General features: G+C 35.5%; 1 protein-coding gene across 1 annotated transcript in view; it reads left to right on the forward strand.

Moving 5' to 3' along the window:
* ANOS1 (anosmin 1) overlaps positions 1-19428 on the forward strand; it is a gene marked incomplete at both ends in the record, with an annotated part of 135291 nt that overhangs the window by 101106 nt on the left and 14757 nt on the right. The window contains 3 exons of the mRNA XM_080614071.1: positions 3778-3980; positions 5739-5886; positions 9093-9245. Of these exons, the coding sequence (XP_080470197.1) occupies positions 3778-3980; positions 5739-5886; positions 9093-9245 (504 nt within the window). The remainder of the gene's footprint in view (positions 1-3777; positions 3981-5738; positions 5887-9092; positions 9246-19428) is intronic.

The raw sequence follows: 19428 nt of genomic DNA on the forward strand, positions 1-19428 counted from the left end.
AGCTGTCTGTGCCAAATTCTGGTATATATAAAACTACTTTTATTTTATTTGAGTTGTAGTATAAACTGCGAAGGAAAAGCTGCAACTAGCATCACTATTTCTGCAAACCGAAGGATGTAATTTAACACTCAGATAAATTCGTGTATATAAAATTTCAGAGTTTCACGTTTGAAAAACTGGCAGTAGTTTCCATTCCAGTAATTTAATGTTTATGTATCTGAATTATACATGTGGGCAGTCAGTCAAAGTGATCACAGATATATGAAGACTAACAGTAGGATGGCTGTTAGCCTTATAGTCAGCAGAATGCCAGTTCAGCTTCATAGTCAGGTTATCAAACACCTTATGTATATAAGCTTTATCATCCAGTACCAGTTACTAGACTTTGAAGTATTTCAGCATGAGTTGTATACTACTTTTAGGCTGCATAGACATAAGCGTAGCAGAGCACCTTGTAGAAGCACGACTTTTCCATTCGGTAATGCAGAAGAAAACAACAAATCTGTTACCTGGTAAATGGCAGGCATACATTATGGAGAAGCATGCTGTTATACTTAACAGGTTTTTGGAACTTGGATTTTTATGGAGGGGTGTTTTTTGAGGAGGCCTTTGCAAAGGTCTGGGTTTGGGTTTTTTGGGGGTTTGGGGTTTTTTTTGTGTGTGGTTTTTTGTGGTGGTGTGGGGTTTTTTATTTGATTTTGTGGGTTTTTTTGTTTTTTTGAGGATGTGATCTAGGTCATTTGGATTTTTCTCCTGTTAATAACAGATCAGAATATTTTGTCTTGTTGCTATTGCTTCTTACCTGTTTGTTTTGCTGGTGAAACTCAATTCCTTTCAAATTAAAGATTAATATTTTTGGGGTTTTGGCTCAAAAAATGATAGTTCTGTCAGTTGTAATAGTGATGAGGGTCACAGAAATATATAGAAATAGATGAATAAATTATATAGCGGTATTGAAATTCCAGCTAAGGAATGGATCCTTAGCTGAATAAAAAGCTCACTAAGTGGCTTCGTATTTCAGGTAATACACTCCAAATCCAAGAAAGATTTTAGTGTTGTGTCTCTACAGTTTGGTTGTGGTGTTATTCAGATGATTAAATGCAAAACTGTAATAAATTAAGTTTTGTTCATCTTTGACATCCTACTTATTTCTAAATTTTTTTTTCTCCAGATTAGTCTACTAGCTTTAAAAAAGCTCTTTTATAAAATGTGGCACTTTCAAATGTCTCACCTTTTCATTTCTGTCAGCTGCAGATCTCCTTCCTTTCTGTCTTCTACTGCTAGCACCATTCTTCCTTCTGTTCAAAGTCATTTTTGAGGATGACATTTGCGAGGCTTGCAAAAGAGAGACTTTGAAGAAAGAGGGCATTTAGGAAAATGTTTCTGCTATTGCTGTTTTATTTCACATCTATATACCTTTTAAAAAGATGTTCTTTCTTTTCTTAACTGCAATTACCCAATGCCTTTTTAATACAACGTTTACATTCTCCTGTAGCAAAGGAGGAACACTACTGGGTTTTCTTTTAAACATGGATCAGTGCTTTGTCTGCTGACTGGACTGTTTCTAGCAAACACAGGTGAAGTGCTGTTGATAAAGAAATGTTTGCTATAAACTGAGGAATTATAAAGAGTACAGGGTGAAATTCTGGTGCTCTAGAAGGCAGAAGAAATGATCTGTTGGTTTTGTTATGCATGTAGTTCTTCCTTACAGATTTCTCTTTCTTCTTATGTCACTGGGAGAAACAGGGATGTTTGAAGTTACCTTAAAAGAAGCAAACAAACAAATTCCTGTGATTCTGAGACATATAAAAGCTCCATTCTGGTCAATTGTTAACTTTTTACAAGGAAAATTTGCACACTGTCTTGTTTTCTTAAGGGGACAGAAACATTTGAAAAGGCAGAATATTAATTTGGTCATTTGCTGTCAGACTATGAAAAACAGGTGAATAGAATTTCATAATATTTTTAATAATTTTGACTGGAAGAGCTATTTCATTCAACTTTTAGATTTATGTTTTTTTAATGACTCACAGTCTTTCATAGATGCAGAATGAAGACAAATATATTTTGTTTAATTTTTTTTTCTTACATCTGACCATTTGTGAAGACATATTCTCTGAAACACTTTAATTCTATCCCATATGTTGTCTATAAATAATACATGATGCGTAGTACTTCTGGGAGATAACCTGAATAATTCACCTACAGTAATATGATCATGTTGTACTTCAGGTTATGAATCTTTTATTGCCGTAATACATTGTCATATAACATAAAAAACACCTATCATTTTAAATTAGTGAAGATGAATACTTAATAAATGTTTTGGATTTGTGAATCATTATTTTGCTCATATTTATTATACCTAAATTTCATTTTATATCTACTTACCAACCAGTAGAAGTAAATGAAAATTGTGTTAGAGAACAATAAAAACCATTTAACTAAACTAATTCTTAAATTTATCCTTTCCAATATGAATAGCTTTTATACTTATAGAAAAGGCTCCTGTAAAGGGATCTGGCTTGCAAGCTGATATAAAAAAAAAAAAAAAAAAAGGAATTCTCATTCTTTTGAAAATTAATTTAAATTTCAGGACTTTTTAAACTCAAGTATGCTTTGTATCTTTTATGGCCAAAAGTTAGGTTGAATTATGTATGTGAGGAAACAGGACATCCATTACTATTTCACTAAAATGGCATGTGTCAGGAAACAGGAGCATAGCATCCATTGTTATTTAACCAAGAGTCTTGTTAAATAACAGGAACGACCAATTATTTCACATCTGCTGATCTTTAAAAGGGAAATGCTGTCTTTATTAATTCTGAATGTGTCTGTTTGCATGAACTAAATGATGGAATTTTTCAGTGAGACAGTTTGTGATAGGGATTATCTGATGAACATAGTATGCCTGGAAAGTGTATTTAGCAGCACATTTACCATTATAAAAAGATGCAGGTGAATCATGATGTAAATTAATGCTTGGTGTCCCTTCTGCACACCTCCAGTTTTATTTCTGGCAAATAAGTGCCACCTCAGTTGACTAAAAAGTTATATGAAAATGTTTTTGGGTTTTGTTTTGTTTTTTTTTTATCAGATTGTTTTTTCTCTTGGCTACGGGTTCATAACACAGCTTAATTATTATGAATTTCCTTTATTCTGTTTTCTTTTTTAATTTTGTTTTTGCAGTTACCTTATATTTTGTCACCAATGTTTGACTTGTATGAAAGCATAATGTATTATTACATCTTAATTATATTTATTCTAAGAAAGTGTTTATGTCCCACAGATATCAATACTAGAATTTTGAAGAAAGACTCAACAAGTGGAAATTTTTTTTTCATCTGAGAATTGTCTGGCAACACCAAAAAATATTCAGTGTTTCCACCATACAATTCTGTGACAACTGTACAAAGGCACTTTCAGGAGAGGAGTGTTTAATACTCACTATGTATTTAAAGTAGTGTATCACTGAAGTAAAACTGACAGTCTAGTACATTTTGGTAAAGCTTTATAATGTTTGTGAACTACCAACTATACAGAATAATGACAAAACCAGATGCTAACCCATAATTTTTATTTCAGTAAAGTTTGAATTTCTAGAATTTACAAGAAGCCATACCACTTATTGGAAATTTTTGCCTCGGTTTTCTTCAGTGTATTGAGAATGTTTAATCCAGCTCATGTATGCCTGGTAAATACATAAAATGAAGACGATCTTTACCTTACTGAAGATGATCTTTACTTTAGAATATTTTCATTTGCTTTAAATTCTAGATCCCTCTGCTCCACCACCTCCATCTAATATCAGAATTGCCAATATCAGTGCAAACAATGATGGGAGTGTAAATGTAATGATTACTTGGGATCTTCCAGAAGAGCCTGATATCCCAGTGCACCACTACAAAGTCTTCTGGAGCTGGACATACAGCAAATATGTAATCTCAGCCAAAAAAAAGAGAAGGAAGATTACTGATGGGGTAAGAAAAAAAATAGTAAATGAGACAGAAGTATGGCTTATTTTTGGCACAAAATAGAGTGTAAGTATAAAATATGTGAGAAATCACAATGATTTCAGCAGCTGGTAAGCTAGTGGTCTTAATTTTTAATATCACCAACCCCATACACAGTTTTGATCTCCCAGTCCCTGTCTTTCACTGAACTCAGGGAGAGGAGTAGACTTCCGCCTTAAAATGCAGGCAACTGCTATTAGATTTTGCAGGAAAGAATAGAAAGTTAAATGCTATTTGTCCTCTAAATTCAGGCTTATTTTTTAGTGTCTCTTAAAGATACAGTGCTTTGTTTTATTTAAAAAGCTAACATCATCTGTCACATTGTCTTTTCACTATGTATGTAAGACTTGTGACACTGTGATACAGAGTAACCATTAAATAGTCAGTATAGGTCCAAGGGAAAAAAACCAAACAACTGAAAACTCTTCAGATAAGCTTCTGTACCACAGATATGACATATTTCCATAGCAGCCAGCTCCTATGAGTTTTTTGAATGATGTATCAAATACTGCTTTACTGGAAAATTATTTGTTGTGATATCCCTAGGCATATTGCATATTGTTTTAAAGTAAAAAAAAGTTAAATAATTTGCAGATTACAGGCCTGAACTTAATTCTCAATGTTTTTAATAAGTGTATTATGAGAATTTGGTCCCAGGTCTATGTTAACTCTGTGTTTTGGCTATGGCTGCCCACCTTCAATGTGATGAATGGCAGCTGAAAGGTTGTAGTTCCCTCTATCCCTCAGTCACCAAACCCTCCGAGAAATAAAGGTAATGAAAGCTGTGTGCTGAACTTGTGTGAGTAAATACGCATAGAAAAGAAAGTTAGTTCTTTGTTGTACTCTTAAAATACCACTTCGGCAAGACAGGAGTAGAGTTGGCCTGTGCTATGTAGAAAAGTTTGTGTTTCTTTGAAAAGCTGCCATTGGCTGGAGATCTTCACGACGGAGGCTACAGCCTAAAGGTGTACGGGAGCTTTTTCTTCACAAGCTGGTCCTTAAATAACAAAACCCAAAGAATTTTAAGATTGAGCTGGGTCTTTAATTTTGTGTTGGCATTTTGCATAGGGTACACCCTACCTATAAATATGTTACAATAGATCCAATATACAACATTACGGTAATTGGAACCAAGTTCTGACCTTGACTATAGGGAAATCTAGAAGATCCAGAGCATATTTTAGAGAAAAGATAGGCTCTTAGAATATATTTCGTATTACTCCTGTCTCACTGTAATTTTTTTTCTGGAGCATGAAGTTGAATGGTTGAAATAAATAGAATATGTTGAAAAATGTAGTGAATGTTGGATATTAGCTGTCTGCAGATTGGCTGTCTACAAACAGTTTCGAATTTGTTTGCTAACACAGAAACTGGGGAATAAACATTTTAAATTTCTTTGGCTAAAATAATTTTAGCAGAAGAAAAACAATAATGTTATGTAGAAAAAAAACCTTTATTTTTTTCATATACAATAGGTGTCTGTATTTGCCAAGGAATTACCAAAATTATGTAAACATCAGGAAGGGTAGTATTTTAAAAATTACACAGAAAATCAGAGCCTAATAAAATGCGTTTTAAAGAAGGGAAATTTTGCTCTGTTGAAATTCATACATGAGTTTATTTTCTAATTTCAAAAAAGTAGCGTGCCTAACATAACAGGCCTGCTTTTATTAAGTGCCTGTTTCAGTAATACTATAACTGCTTTGTATTTGTATTCCATTATAGGCCCAAAATTATGTGGTCCTGGAGGGACTTCAACCCAACAGCAACTACAATGTAGAACTGCAGGCAGTAACACGCTGGGGCCAGATACGCCTAAAAAGTGCTAAGGTTTCTCTCCATTTTAGTACAACTCAGGATACCAGGAATAATAGTGAGTAATTGTATTCAAACACCTGAATGCTTTATCTATTCTTTTTCTGGAATTTGAATGTTTTATATAATGATTTCTCAAATAAAAAAAAAAGAAAAATTTTTTTTCTTTGTTTTTTTTTTACCATCCTTCCTTCTCCTATTTTGTTTTGTTTTGTTTTCTCTTCTGATTAGAAGTTTCTGTGAAGTTCTGGATCTCAGTGCTAAACTTCAGGGTGTTTAGTTTTCAGTCCAGTCATCTTGAATGGCATTTCACCATATCACATTACAGCTCTGAGAAAGGACATGCAACTGAGTTGAGTTTACATCCAACCACAGAAGAAGGCTGGTGCCTGGATTTTACCTGGGTCTGAGGCTGGGCTGTGTCCTGGTGACTTGGAGGAAGTTCTGGGTGCCATTATACACACCTAGCCAAAGTGACATTGGGCAAGCTGTTGAACTTCTTCTCTCATTTTACTGTGAGAATAGTTTTATAAACTTTCCCCTCTTGGCAGCAGGGATAATTAATCAACTGATGTTTGTCAGGCTTTATTGATAGTCCTGACATTAGGTTTCTTCATCATAGTATTTAAACATGAGAGTAAATAAAGACTTTCCATATAACAAAAACCCTCTAAACTGAAGGTAACTGATATTGGACTGTCATTTTTCTATACCATTCTGCACTTACTGTGAGAAACCCTTTTGCTGGTAGTATCAGCTCTCTCCATGGCCTCACTAATGTTCTGTCTCTCATAGTCTGTATCACCAGTTGGTTTGTATTGGGAGAGATTTTTGTTTCACTTTTCCCTCTACTAAAGGTTGTATCCTCTACCAAATGGAGTTCATTTACCCTGTAGCTCATACATGCTTTTGGTGGTTTCATCATCTTAGGTCTACTCCAGTGGCACCTATTTCCTGTCATTGTCACAGCTAGATTTAAATTCCTTTCATGATTTTGCTTGAATAATTTGCCCTCTTCTTGGTTGTTTTACTTCAGAAAACAGTCCATCAGCAGTTACTGTGAAAGTCTGCTATCTCCTAATGTCCAAATGGAGTTCATTTACCCTGTACCTCATATGTGCCTTTGGGGTTTCTTCATTATGGACTTTCCAATGCCTTGTGCTTTATTTCATTTTGCTGTGGTGACCTTCTTGGACCAAAAGGTTTATTAATTGTTGTATTGTTTTTTAAACTAACGTAATACTGTACTAAGAGTAATATTTTTATTTTCTCATATACTCAAAAGTATTTGACTGTAATGTTCAAGTTGTGAACATACATTCAGTTAATGAGCAGTATTTTCTTAGTGCCTGAGCACTAATATCACACATTTTAGTGGATAGAGCACTCTGTTGAGAAGTGTATTTAGACCTCTTTGGACAATTTTTTTTAAAATGGCTAAATTATAGCTTACATAGAAAAGAAAAAAACCTGCTCCTGTAGGAGATGCAAATTCAGCTTCTGAATCTCACTGAAGTTAGTTAGGAACAGAGCCAGTTCTGCTTGAGGTACTTTTGAGAGTGCTCAGAAGCAGATGGAGAAATGTGAAAAAGAAAAAGGAAAATGTTGCCTGAATATTATCTAGGACATGACATTCATGGCCTGTCTTTATCTGGGGACTTCCGTGGCCTTTGGGAAGTAGCTCCAGAAGCAACATGCTAATTTTGTTGAAGTCCCTCTGTCAGTTTTCTGCTCTCTGTGGAATTAAGCTCTGGGTTTTTTCGGTGCCTTTTCCTATTGTCAGAATAAAAAATAGTCCATAACCCACTGAAGTAATTTAGTCCTACAGACCTCTGTGGGCTTTGACCCTGGCCCTCTGGCATTTCATTTCCCCACACTCAGAAATGCATTGCCTCACTGTATTTGTAAGCTTTGCTTCTGGGAAATGTAGCAAGACTGACTTTCTTGATCTTTACATAGAGATACTCTAAATCTGTGTCCTGGTTTTTCTGGAAGTGGAGCAGACAGAGAACATAAAAGCAGACACTTAGTAAAATTAAAATCCTTTCAATTGAGGTATACCAAGTAGATTTAAGTCTACTTCTCTCTATCACTTTTTTTTATTTCCTTTCAGGTAGTATAAACGTTATGGTTACCTTGAAAAATAATTTAATCATTTTCTTAAGTTTGGTAGTTTTGCTTTAATTTAAAACTAGCAAAGAAAATGTAAAATTGTATCAGTTTAAGAAAAGGATTAAGAAAGTAAGATTTGACCAAAAAGCAAGTGGGTTTCAGCTGAAGCTATATGTAGGGCAAAATATTCAAGTTTACATGTTACTCATGATAATTACTGAAACTTGAATCTTACCATCTTTCTCTCAAGTATGTAATTAATAATTTTCCACTTCCTTATTATTGAAATCTTTATTTTTCATTTATGTATAATATTGAATTAAATACAGCTTTTTAAAATCTGATGCAAATACTGTTCTCTGATTTGGAATGGATGTTTTTGCATGTGTGCAATGAAAATGCAGTTTGAGTGAGCATTGCTGCCTTTTCAACTGGAAAGATCTATAAATATTGTCAACCCTGCTAACTGTTGCTAAACTGTTGCTAAATGAAATTCTTGATGAAGGACATCCCATTACCGTTGGTTGTTGGAAGCTAGACACATAACACCCAAGGGGATTGCTCCAAGTTAATTTTGCTCTTACAGTGTTTTCCTAAGCATTCAGTGTTCACTGTTGGAAACAGGAAAGCGGGCAAGAAAGATCTTTAATCTGACCACAGTGTTCTATGTAGCATACCAAAGGACTGTGTTTACTTTGATGTAATAACCACATGTGGCACTCTGTGGGTTACACACAATGCTGTCCTTGGGTTTTGTGTATATTCAAACACTGCACAAATATAAAGGCCGTGAATGATTATCCAGATACTACGCCTATTTAAAGAGTCAGTGTGTTAACATTTCTAGTTCTTGGGGATATAAATACACTCCCTTTCCCTATGATTCCTTTGAAAATTTACAGAGCATTTGCATACTAAATTATATTTCTCTTTTTCTCTCTCTGTCTAAAATATTTTCTGACTGAATTTCAAACAAATTATATGCTTTTCAACCATTATGGACAACTTGTTATTTGTGTTAATTTCATTTGGGTAAGATACTGAAATAAGATCATTTGGATTAAAGATAGTATAATTTTCTGAATTGCAGCACTGTTCACATAGTCATTATACAGCACATAAATAATTTCCTGATTGTTCTGTGTATTGCAGAGGAACGAACATCTTCTGCTGGGAAACCCCAGAAAGGACTGGTAGATCCTTACCCAACCTTTCAAAGAAGAAAACTCACTCGTTTTCTTAAAATTGGAAGTCCTTTCTATCAGGACAATCAACTTCAGGTCAAAGTATACTGGAAGAAGACAGGTTTGTCAAATTTTTGTTTTACTGTTTTTTCTGAGGAACTTTCATCAACAGCATCAGAGTTGTAGAACATTACCATAATATGATGAGCCTCATACAATAATTCAAAGTTAAATCCTACACCAATACTTCCATCCTTTCACCTTCATGTTAGAATGAAACATTGATCTCCCTTTGTGTTGCCTGTGTAAATGTCTCGCAGAAGGAAATTACATGAATTAGCTATTCTAAAATTACAGTCAGTCACATTGGGACACTGAATCTTGTCACAACTGAGATAATTTTTATTTCAGTAGAAATTGCTTCAGTAAAATTTTCAATAGGAAGCCAAACTTGGTCTAATGTTCCAAGGAGCTTTTGTGGCTATGAGTATAGTCTCCCTGGAAGTGTGGTCGGAGGGTCTCAAGCACGTACAGTTCTCAGGCAAAATTTCATCTAATGACACTACAGTGTCACTTGAGTCACTAAACTGGAGTTCAAACCACAAAATTTCAAGCTATAGTGGCTTATATTAGGGCCATGATAGGCTTTATGCTAAACTTTATCAGTCATCTTGAATTACAAAAGGATGAATAATGGGCCACAACCACTGGAAAAATCTGTAAGTTGTTTTTTTGCTAGGCTGCATTCACCCTCTTGTTTTTCAGGAAAATCTAACAACAATTTTATGTTTAAGTTTTCCAGTCTAAAGGAAAATGCAATGAATTCTAAGTGTCTAATCAGAATAAGAAATGAAAAAAGGGATTTTCCTTTCATGCCTTTTAGGAGCATATAGGTTGTTACACATTGCTCCAGATTAGCCATGACAGATTCATACAATGTTATTTGAAAATGTGCTGACACTGTTAGTGTTTTAACTTGGACCAATCTACGTGTGTAGCAGTAGCACATGTATAAAACCCACTTAATTTTTGTCTTTGAAATAAAGGCCTATAAGATGGATACTCATAGAATCATAAAATTCTTATTCCTCCGTAAAATCTGCAAGCTTCAGCTCAGCCTGACTACTTACACATTTTAAATGTTTGTCACCATCTTGGCTGTGCTAGTTTTCATTTTTTCTAGCTTTCCTCACTATATCTCATATTTGCCTGACTTCATGAAAAGCTGGAATAATTTAAGGTTTAAATAAAAGTTGAGGCATTTTTTATTATGAATACTAAGCTTACTTAAAAAATACAGCTTTGATTATCCAAAGTGAGATTTACATATTCTGAGCTTTGAACTAATCACCTTAAGCTTTAGCTTTCTGCAAGTGAGATACAACTCATTGTCCAAGCTCCTTTTATATCAGAAAAGAAAAGCAGGTGACTTCAGAAGCAATTCGTCTCACTCAGCAGCAGAATCATTCCCTGGAGATGCCTCTCTTCCTTACTGAGTGCAGAAGGGAGCCTAGACAACTCATTTGTGGAAGGCTTAGAGACACCTGGCATCTCTCTGTGAACTCAGGTTCAATTCGCAGCAGACTGAACTTAAAAAAATGAGGAGCAGGATTCAAAGATGAGGAGACTGTGATCACTCCCACTGCATAAGGTTGTACAACTCACACTCTGCAAGCAAAATTCAGCCCAGTACAACAATTGATCCAGCTGCAGCTCTTTCCTTTCCAGCCTGTTTGCAGAAGAAAGATTGCGCGTCCTATGACCAAAATGCCAGCACCCCTAGTGAAATGCACCTTATTAATAGTTTTCCAAAATTAATGGAAAAAAGAATCACAACCAGTACAGCAATATTCCTGTTCCAGAGAAGATGCCTGGAGCTAGATGTCAACCAATTATAATGATAGCTTAGATATTGAGCTTATAAGGAGACATTGTGTCATAGATACCTAAATATTGACATAAAAATCTGGAGCTGAATACTACCCTGTGTTACATACCTGGAGGTAATATTTGTATTAAAGGCTATAGATGCCAATAAAAAGAAGTAAAGTAATCAGCATTCTCATAGTGGCTCATAGTTTGGAAATAAAAGTGTTTGGAAGTGGTATAATCTCCACAATTGGAGATCTTCAAAGACAGATACGGCACAGACCTGTTAGAAATTGCATGGATTTACATGCTGTCACCTTGTGCCAAGGTTGGATTAGTTTTGTTCTTGAGTAACTGACTGTACAGCTGACTCATCTTTTGTGAATCTCTGTACATCCAGCTATATAAGGGAGACACCCAGAGGTCCATCTTCATCATGTGCTGGGAGCAAGCTCTGTCACATGCACTGTGGTGTTTAGGTATATGCCCCAGACACACAGAAGACACCTTCATTTTTCTCACAAAATGAACAGCGATGGCAAGGGTTTGTGAAGAGGGGCAGAATATAGCAGGTTTTCAGGCATTTTTCCTTTCTTTTCTTAAAAGGAAATAGAGTTCTGAGTGACAGCATATGTTCCGAGTAACTCAGCAGGAACCATTACCTCATGTGGAACTGAAATATAGCCAGTTACCTGCTCCTGAGAAGCTAGCAGCATCTTAAAGGAGTTTGGAGGTTATGCAGTACATAGATGAGATGCTGACTGTAAATTTACTAGTGACAATTTACTGCAGAGCAAGTCTGTTTTACCGTGCAAGGAACACAGCAGGAGAAGCATATTGGCTGTGTCCTGTCTTTATGAAAGACAGCAGTTACTGGAGCCAGCTGTGTTGGGAGATGTACCCACACATCTTTCTGCTTTATGAACTGCACTGTCTTGTCATGTTTAGGGAGTTAATAAGAAGTCTAAGAGTGCAGAAACTGCAATAGAAAATAATGAGAGAAAATTTACCTTCATCAATTGCCTGATGTCTAAGCTATTTTCATTGCAGATGGGCAGTCAGAGTTCACATCCTTCCTGACAGAGAATTGTCCTCTTTGTCTCCTACATGGTGGGTGAAACCAGGAGTCCCTGTTGATTGCTGCTATTATGTTTTCTTGCCATTAAAACCAGCACTTGTTTGGTTGTGGAACACAGATATTCTATAGTCCTAAATCAGGGTGTGTGATTTAAAACAAATAAAGATTAAAGAACTGTTGTGAAACCATGTGAAATAAGTATGTTGATAATGGTAAGAGGTAACGTAAACAAATAATTGAAGAAATAAAATTTGCAAGCTTGAACATGTTGGACATTTGTAAATTGAGCAAAATTTCAATTGGTTGTAGCAATCTTTGCTTTGTTTGGTTTGATTTTCAAGATTTTTTTTTTACTTTCTGTGATAGACTTCATGGTCCTAACAAGATATGGTTGCAGTGGTACTGAAATACATACGTTATATACATTTTAAATTTTTTTTAAGATGAAGACATTTAAGCCAGTATGTTATGTTGATAGGGAGTTTCTTTCGCTGAAATGAAAACTTTAACAGCTACTTAAATAGCAGTCTTTCATTTAGTTAGAATAGTTTTATTTATTTGCTATAATAATAGCTGCTCAGAATTTCTGTTGTACTCCTCAATTCAGTGCTCATACCATTCTTTGAAGGCCAGAGAATTTTTATTTTAATTATTTTATTTTATCCCAAACCAAGATGGCCTTATAGAATAGTTTTGTACTGCCTCCCAACATTGTAGCATCACAGCACACCACAGATTACAGAAACAAACAGAAGGAAGGACCTGTGTGGATTTTTTATACCACTTAAAAAAACATAAACATGCTTCTAAGGTTGTTTTAGGTTATTTCTTTATTTTCATTGGTCCCTTTGTTAGCTGAGAAATTGAATTTGAACCATTTTACTCAGTCTAAAAAGGACAAAATAGATCAGGATCACAGAATAATTTAAATGGGTTGGAAGGGACTTCTGGAGGTCAGCTGTTCCAACCATCTGCTCAAAGCAGAGCTAACTCTGAAGTTAAACCAAGTTGTTCAGTCCTATCTGTAAGGCCTTATCACAGATGTTGTTAACTGTTCTCTGAATGACAGGGCATTTGTTCTTTATGAATACTAGTCTGCAGAGGCCACCTAAATAGATTGCAATGTACTTTAGTATTTCGAGAAAGCACAGTCATATCTCTTAACATTCAAAGATAGTTCTGCCATTACTTTGAGAAGATGTGTTCCCATTGTCATTTGGAAATGTGCCTCTAGGAAGCCAGTGAAAGAATACAGTGATAACATCAGAGCTGAAGCTGCTTTGTTTATATTATTCCTCTGAATAGAATTCATCAGACCTCTGTTGTGTGCAAGAACTGCAACAGAGGGGGTGTTGCAAGCTATTACTGAACTGGCTTTATTATACATTAAAGAAGTGATTGCTAACTAGAAATCAGAAACTGAAAACAGTGTTTGAGTTAAAGTCTGAGTAAGTAGATGGAAGATCCTATTTCCATATATATGCATCATAATGTGCCACAGTTTGGTAGCAGAAAAGACTTACCTAGGCCTGTTCCTCAGGTGTTCTTTCTTAAGTCCCATTAGTTTCAGTAAGCGTGAAGCATAAATGGAATGTAGGATCTGGACTTTACATTAAAATAAATTTCTTTTTGAAACAATCTTTCAGTTTGAATGCTTGAGTGTGACGGCAATAATAACTTTACTTCAGGATGTATGCTAGCAAAAATAACTCCACACTTCAGGCAGTACAAGGTGCTTAGCAAATGCACATAATTTTGCTAGACAGTCATTGCAAAAGCATATCACAATTATATGAATACAATAGCTTTTTTCTGAAAGAAGAAAATGTCTTTCACTTGCTGCCTCTGACTTAGGCCTGGGATTAGAGAAACACGGTACATTCCTTAAAACAGCATGAATCCCACTTCTGTAAATGAAAAGAAGAACTTGCTCGTGGCCAGATATTTTGGCCATCGCGACCATATGAAATTAGAAATTATGTGCTATTTGTGTCTTATAGTGGAATCAGCTTAAATCACTTTTAACTCCTTGGTGCTGGAGTCACAGAGTACCATCCATTACCAAGAATGGATGCACTCTGAACCCTCTGCTTAAAAAGATTAGCTACTTAGGATAATTAAGATCCTCAGTATCTTGTGCAATAATCAAGACTGAAAGTGTGAAAATAAAAAGATTATTCTGTTTCTTCTGTGCCTCAGTGGTTTGGGAAGTAGAGAGCTGAGGTTTCAGACTTCAGCTGAAAAGCTTTCAAGTTGCTGCAAATTTGTGTATGAAAATAAAGTATTTCCTATAGATAGAAGGAGAAAAAAAAATCTTTATGAACTCACTTCATCTATTCTCATCACTTGCTGCAATAATTATAATACATTAAAATAATAGAATGTAATTTGATGTAATGATTTCTTTCCAAAACAACAAGTTACAGTGATATTTTCTGACCCATTACTCTGCCTCCACTGCCATTTTCTTCATGTCTGTTATTGCTTAAGTAAAGCTTTAGTTTCCTTTTCTTTGAATGAAGTCTGTGTGCATTTACATCCCCCTGTTTAAATTAAACATTTAAAGTACTTCTGGATATTTAAAATCAATATATATGCCCCTTGGTTTTGCTTAAAAGGACAAATATTTAAAATGCATTAAGAGTTGGCTTCAGACTTCTTTCTTTGTGTTTCTGGTAAATGCTAAAGCAGAAAAAAAAAAAGAATACTTAGGGCAGGGAGAGGCAAAGAATCCTCCATTGTCTGATAAATCAACCAAACAAGAATAATGAATTAAATTACAGGGAAGAATAAAATGCAAGCCAAGGCAAAGCAAACAGAAAGCTGCCATGAATGCTTTTAAAACCAGATCTTAGGAAAACAAAATTAACTTACACTTAGTTCATGGAGATAAATGAAGTGACTGTGGTGACTCTTTGTTTGCAATAAGGTATTGCATATGACAGGTTTTAAAATTGAAAGCTTTCGCCATGTTATCCAATAGTTCTTTCTCATGGAACTAGGGCCATTGAAGCTAATGAAACCCTTCAATACTAGTTTGAGTTTCTAGCTGTTATTGTAAAGAATTCAGCAGTAGTTGCTTAAAGCTAATATAATACTTAGTTTGATACTAACTGTTGTACTAGGAAGTTCAGTGTTTGAGCAGCTGGCCATTTTCTAATTGTAGATATGTAACTAGGAAAATATTTGTACTTGAAGGTATCACTTTGGTCCAGATGGTTCTTTCAACAAGAAGACCTCACTGGTAATTACAACAAACTCTACACCAATGTATTGCCCTCATACTTCCACGTGAATACAGAGACATTGGCTCAGCAGGGATTGATTGTGTGGGTATGCATAATGTGCACATGTATTTAGAGATTTAATTAGTAAAGCTGGCCCCCAGCACAGGAATCTGACTAGATCACCTCTTTAGAATTTCACCAGTAGACATTGCATAATTTGCTTTTCCATGTGTGCTACAGCTGACTCAGATGCCTGTATCCTGTAGGGTTCTCCAGCATCCTGCATGGGTTAGGTAATGCTGTCAGCTTTAACTGTCATGGGAAATTATTCCAGAGTTAAAAGAATATCCTGTCAGAAGTATCCCTGTGTGATTCCTACTCTTCCCTAACTTTGTCTCATATAGGCCTAACGTAGTGCCAAGAAAAATGTCTTTGCCTTTTTCCTGCCTGGAGAAAATGAAAAGGGGAACATCTCCAGTTATATTTGTTATATTTTATAAACTGATTAGGGGACTTGGACTATTTGGTTTGCATTTGCTTCATGTCCAAATGTGAAGTGCTAACAATGCTTAAAATGTTTCTGGTGGCTGACATAAACACATCAACAACAATTAATACAATTTGGCAGAGCAGGTAGTATGCAACTTCTCAAATGGTATGCAATTGATTAGTGGGACAAATAATTAAGTTTTAAAATCACATTTACAGTAGAGGCAATCTCAGTGGCAACTCCCCTGCAAATGGGACAATACTGGGTAGTCTTTTCAAGGACGCAGTTTACTGTGTTTCTTCATGTTTTCACAGGCACAACAGAAAACTGTTACTGGCTTCCTTTCACTTGCTCTAAACCTCCATACCTTTCAGGGTAGATGATTAAAGCTCTTGGTATGAGAGGCTTAGAAGCAAGGCTGTCCAGCAATTAGTCCCAGGAATGTAATTGAAACGGATTCAAAGTGTGCTGGGAAATCAAGTATCACAAGCCAAATCAGAACTACCTACTGTGATCCCAGAGCTCAGACAGCACAGAAGAATGATTTTGCTTAACACGTGCCCACTGATGTCTGCTGAAAGTAGATTGTGGCTGTACTGGGCTGGTTTGGTCCAGCACAGTGATCAGACTGGTTCTAACACTTTGTATAGTTGATCCACTTACTGCTTCATTTTAAAATTTACATAGAGTGTGCTGTTCACAAGCCCTCAGTATGATACGAATCATACTCCAGAATACCTTTTGTAATTGTGAAAGTGTATTTAATATGACTTAATATATGCATTTAAAAGTAGTATTCTTTTTAAGCTTAATAACTGACTACAAATTTAAGCTTCATTTTTTTTGAACTTGCATTAAAAGATCAAATAGAAGTGTAAATGCAAATTACCTGGTCCATGAGTGCAATTCAAAGATAGACCATCCTTATGTGCGATGAGTACCTGTGGTCCAACTGCAAAGACACATTCAATATTGCATTGCAAATTCATTTATCAAGACTTAACTCACTTCAAGGCACTGAAAAAAATTAACTGTCCAACTAATAAATAAAATCTTATCTGATTTGTAATTCTTCAGGAAAAAATAATGTTTTCAATGCCAGTATCTTTATGTACCTTCAAAAATACCTGTCTACCCAGTACAAAATTTTCAACATTTCTTATTACTTCTTGAGTACTACCACAACTCATAAAATCAATTATTTTAACAAAAAATACAGAACTTTATATATATACATACATATACAGTCAGTAAGATTGTCAATGGCAATGTCTGTTGGTAGGCAGTCTGAATAACTGAGAAAGACAAGCTTTTTACCATCAAATTCATCCCCTCCTTTTCCCAAACTGTATCACTAGGTCATATTCAAAGTTTTGTCTTATATGCTTATGCTGTCATACCTGGAACAATCCTACCAGTCCTACTGTGAGTAACAACACACTGAGGTGCTACAGTTTAGGAAGATACCTTTCATCAAGTGTGGGGTAATAACTGCTCATGAGTGTTCTCTTAGCATGCCTAAGTTCTGAAGTAAAATGGTTAGCTTATGATCCAGGGGAAGTTCAATTATCAGCAGGGAGTCATCATGCTCGTGGTGATGGTGGTTTAAACTAATCAGTGTCCTCTTGTAAATTGGGTCATTTTCCCTCCACGTGCTTCTTTTTAGCTTGTATTGTTTAATTAGCCTAGTTTATAAGGTGGCCACAAACACTACAGACAGGGAAGGAACCTGATCTCTTTGAATGAGTAGCAGGAGGTGGAGGGAAAGACACCAAAAAAGGGTATCTGACACTGAAATTATAATCTAAATTTAAAGATGTCACATGTATGCAGCTGATGAATGAGTTCTTAAACACCAGTTGCTTTTACTCCTGGGGCAATAAGCTGAATATAAAAATATATGTAGTAGTCTAGACCAAAGATCCATCCCAACAGGTATTCTGTTCTTGTCAGTGGCCAAAAGCAAATCAAAAGCAGGACAAGAATAGGGCAAACGTGTAATGATACTTCTGCACATTATTGTCCCACCTTCAGACAACTTCTAGTTTATGGGATTTCCTGAGCCAAATGTGAATTCTTTTTTTTTTTTTTTTTTTATTCACTTGTGGTGCATTTTGCTTTCATGATAGTATCTAGTGTCCTGTCAGGGTCACATAAGTTTGGGGCATTTGAAACATTCTGAGTTATGCAGTTCCAGAGTTTTAAGAGTTTAAGATTCTTTTAGGAAGAACCATATTTTTTTTTATTTGTTTTGAAGCCACTTCTAGCTTTATTTGAATACTAATTATTGTATTGGAGACACAGAAAACAGTCATACTCTGTTCACCCTATCTGTACACGCATGATTTTATTAGATATTTAACTTGGTTTTGCTCTATTCTTTCTCGTAGAGCCATAATCTTAAACTGCAGATTTAGAAACTGCATATTAATGCAATTAATGTTATGAATAACATTTCAGCAAAACGACATCCTGATATGACATGCCATGATGCTTACCATGCTGCAAGTCCAGTTTTGGGACTTCGTGGAGCATTGTACATGCATGCAAACCCACCCATACAGCTTTTGCATAGAGTAAGGGAGAAAAGGGAGTAGAGTAAGATGGGTCTGTATCTCGACTTTGGAACTGGGAAGGACTCGCAGATTACCTACTCTCAATATAGCCTCCCCAACTAAATTAACATCCAGATTTGTCAAAGTCACACAGAAAGCTAGAGTTAATGATAAAAGTACCTAGTGACATTTTCAACAGATGTATGACCGTAGTGAGCCTTGGACTTGTTTGTTTGGGATTTTTTCTTTTTCATTAAATTCAGGGTTTGGATGCTTAGCTACCTTTGAAAATCTGGCTGTAAAGGAGTAATGTGGGAAGCTTCTGTTCAGGCTGCAAGCAGCTATTGTGAGGCTTAGAGTTTACAAGAGGCAAATTTCCTTGTAACAGAAAACCAGAATGAGATATTGTTGAACTCACTTTTTATAGGATGTTGTGTGGAGGGAAAGGAGTGAGGGTGGAGGTAATCCAGTTTAGGAATGATACCAAATTTATCCCTCAATATAAACATCTTTAAACCTTGAGGATTCCTAGGTCTAGATGTGGGCACAAATATTGTGGCTCAGGCCTGTCTTCAAGTTACACACTAATTCTTAATACCATTTTTTGAAAGGCTTAACACTGTATTATACAAAGAATGTGTTCTGTAGGAAGAAAGTTTATTTTAAATAGCATAATGAGAAACAAAATCTTTATGAGTTAATCAATACTGCTTATATTCCACGTAAGAGGAGGAAACAGTATTGTTTGCCTTGTTAGGAAGTGTTTATGGAATGAAGTTTAAATGTCAACTGAGGGGTTTGGTGTTTATTTTAATCATACTGCTTGAATAGGTGATTATTAAAAAGTTCTTTTTCTCAGAGGTGTCACGAATACCAGAAATTTAATAACCAAACATTTTACACTGGATTTTTTTTAATTCTTTCTATCCTTCTGGATGAATCAATGCACAAGCAGTTAAAAAGCCTAAGCTGCTTTTTTTTTTTACCTAAAATGCCTGAGAAAGTACACATCAACAGCACAGTTTTTACAGGGAAGAGTGCAGAGCAGCTCATAATGCGTTAGCACATCAGTGTAGCATTTCGTC

Source organism: Psittacula echo (genome assembly GCF_963264785.1).
Source record: "Psittacula echo genome assembly, chromosome: 3".
NCBI lineage: Eukaryota > Metazoa > Chordata > Aves > Psittaciformes > Psittacidae > Psittacula > Psittacula echo.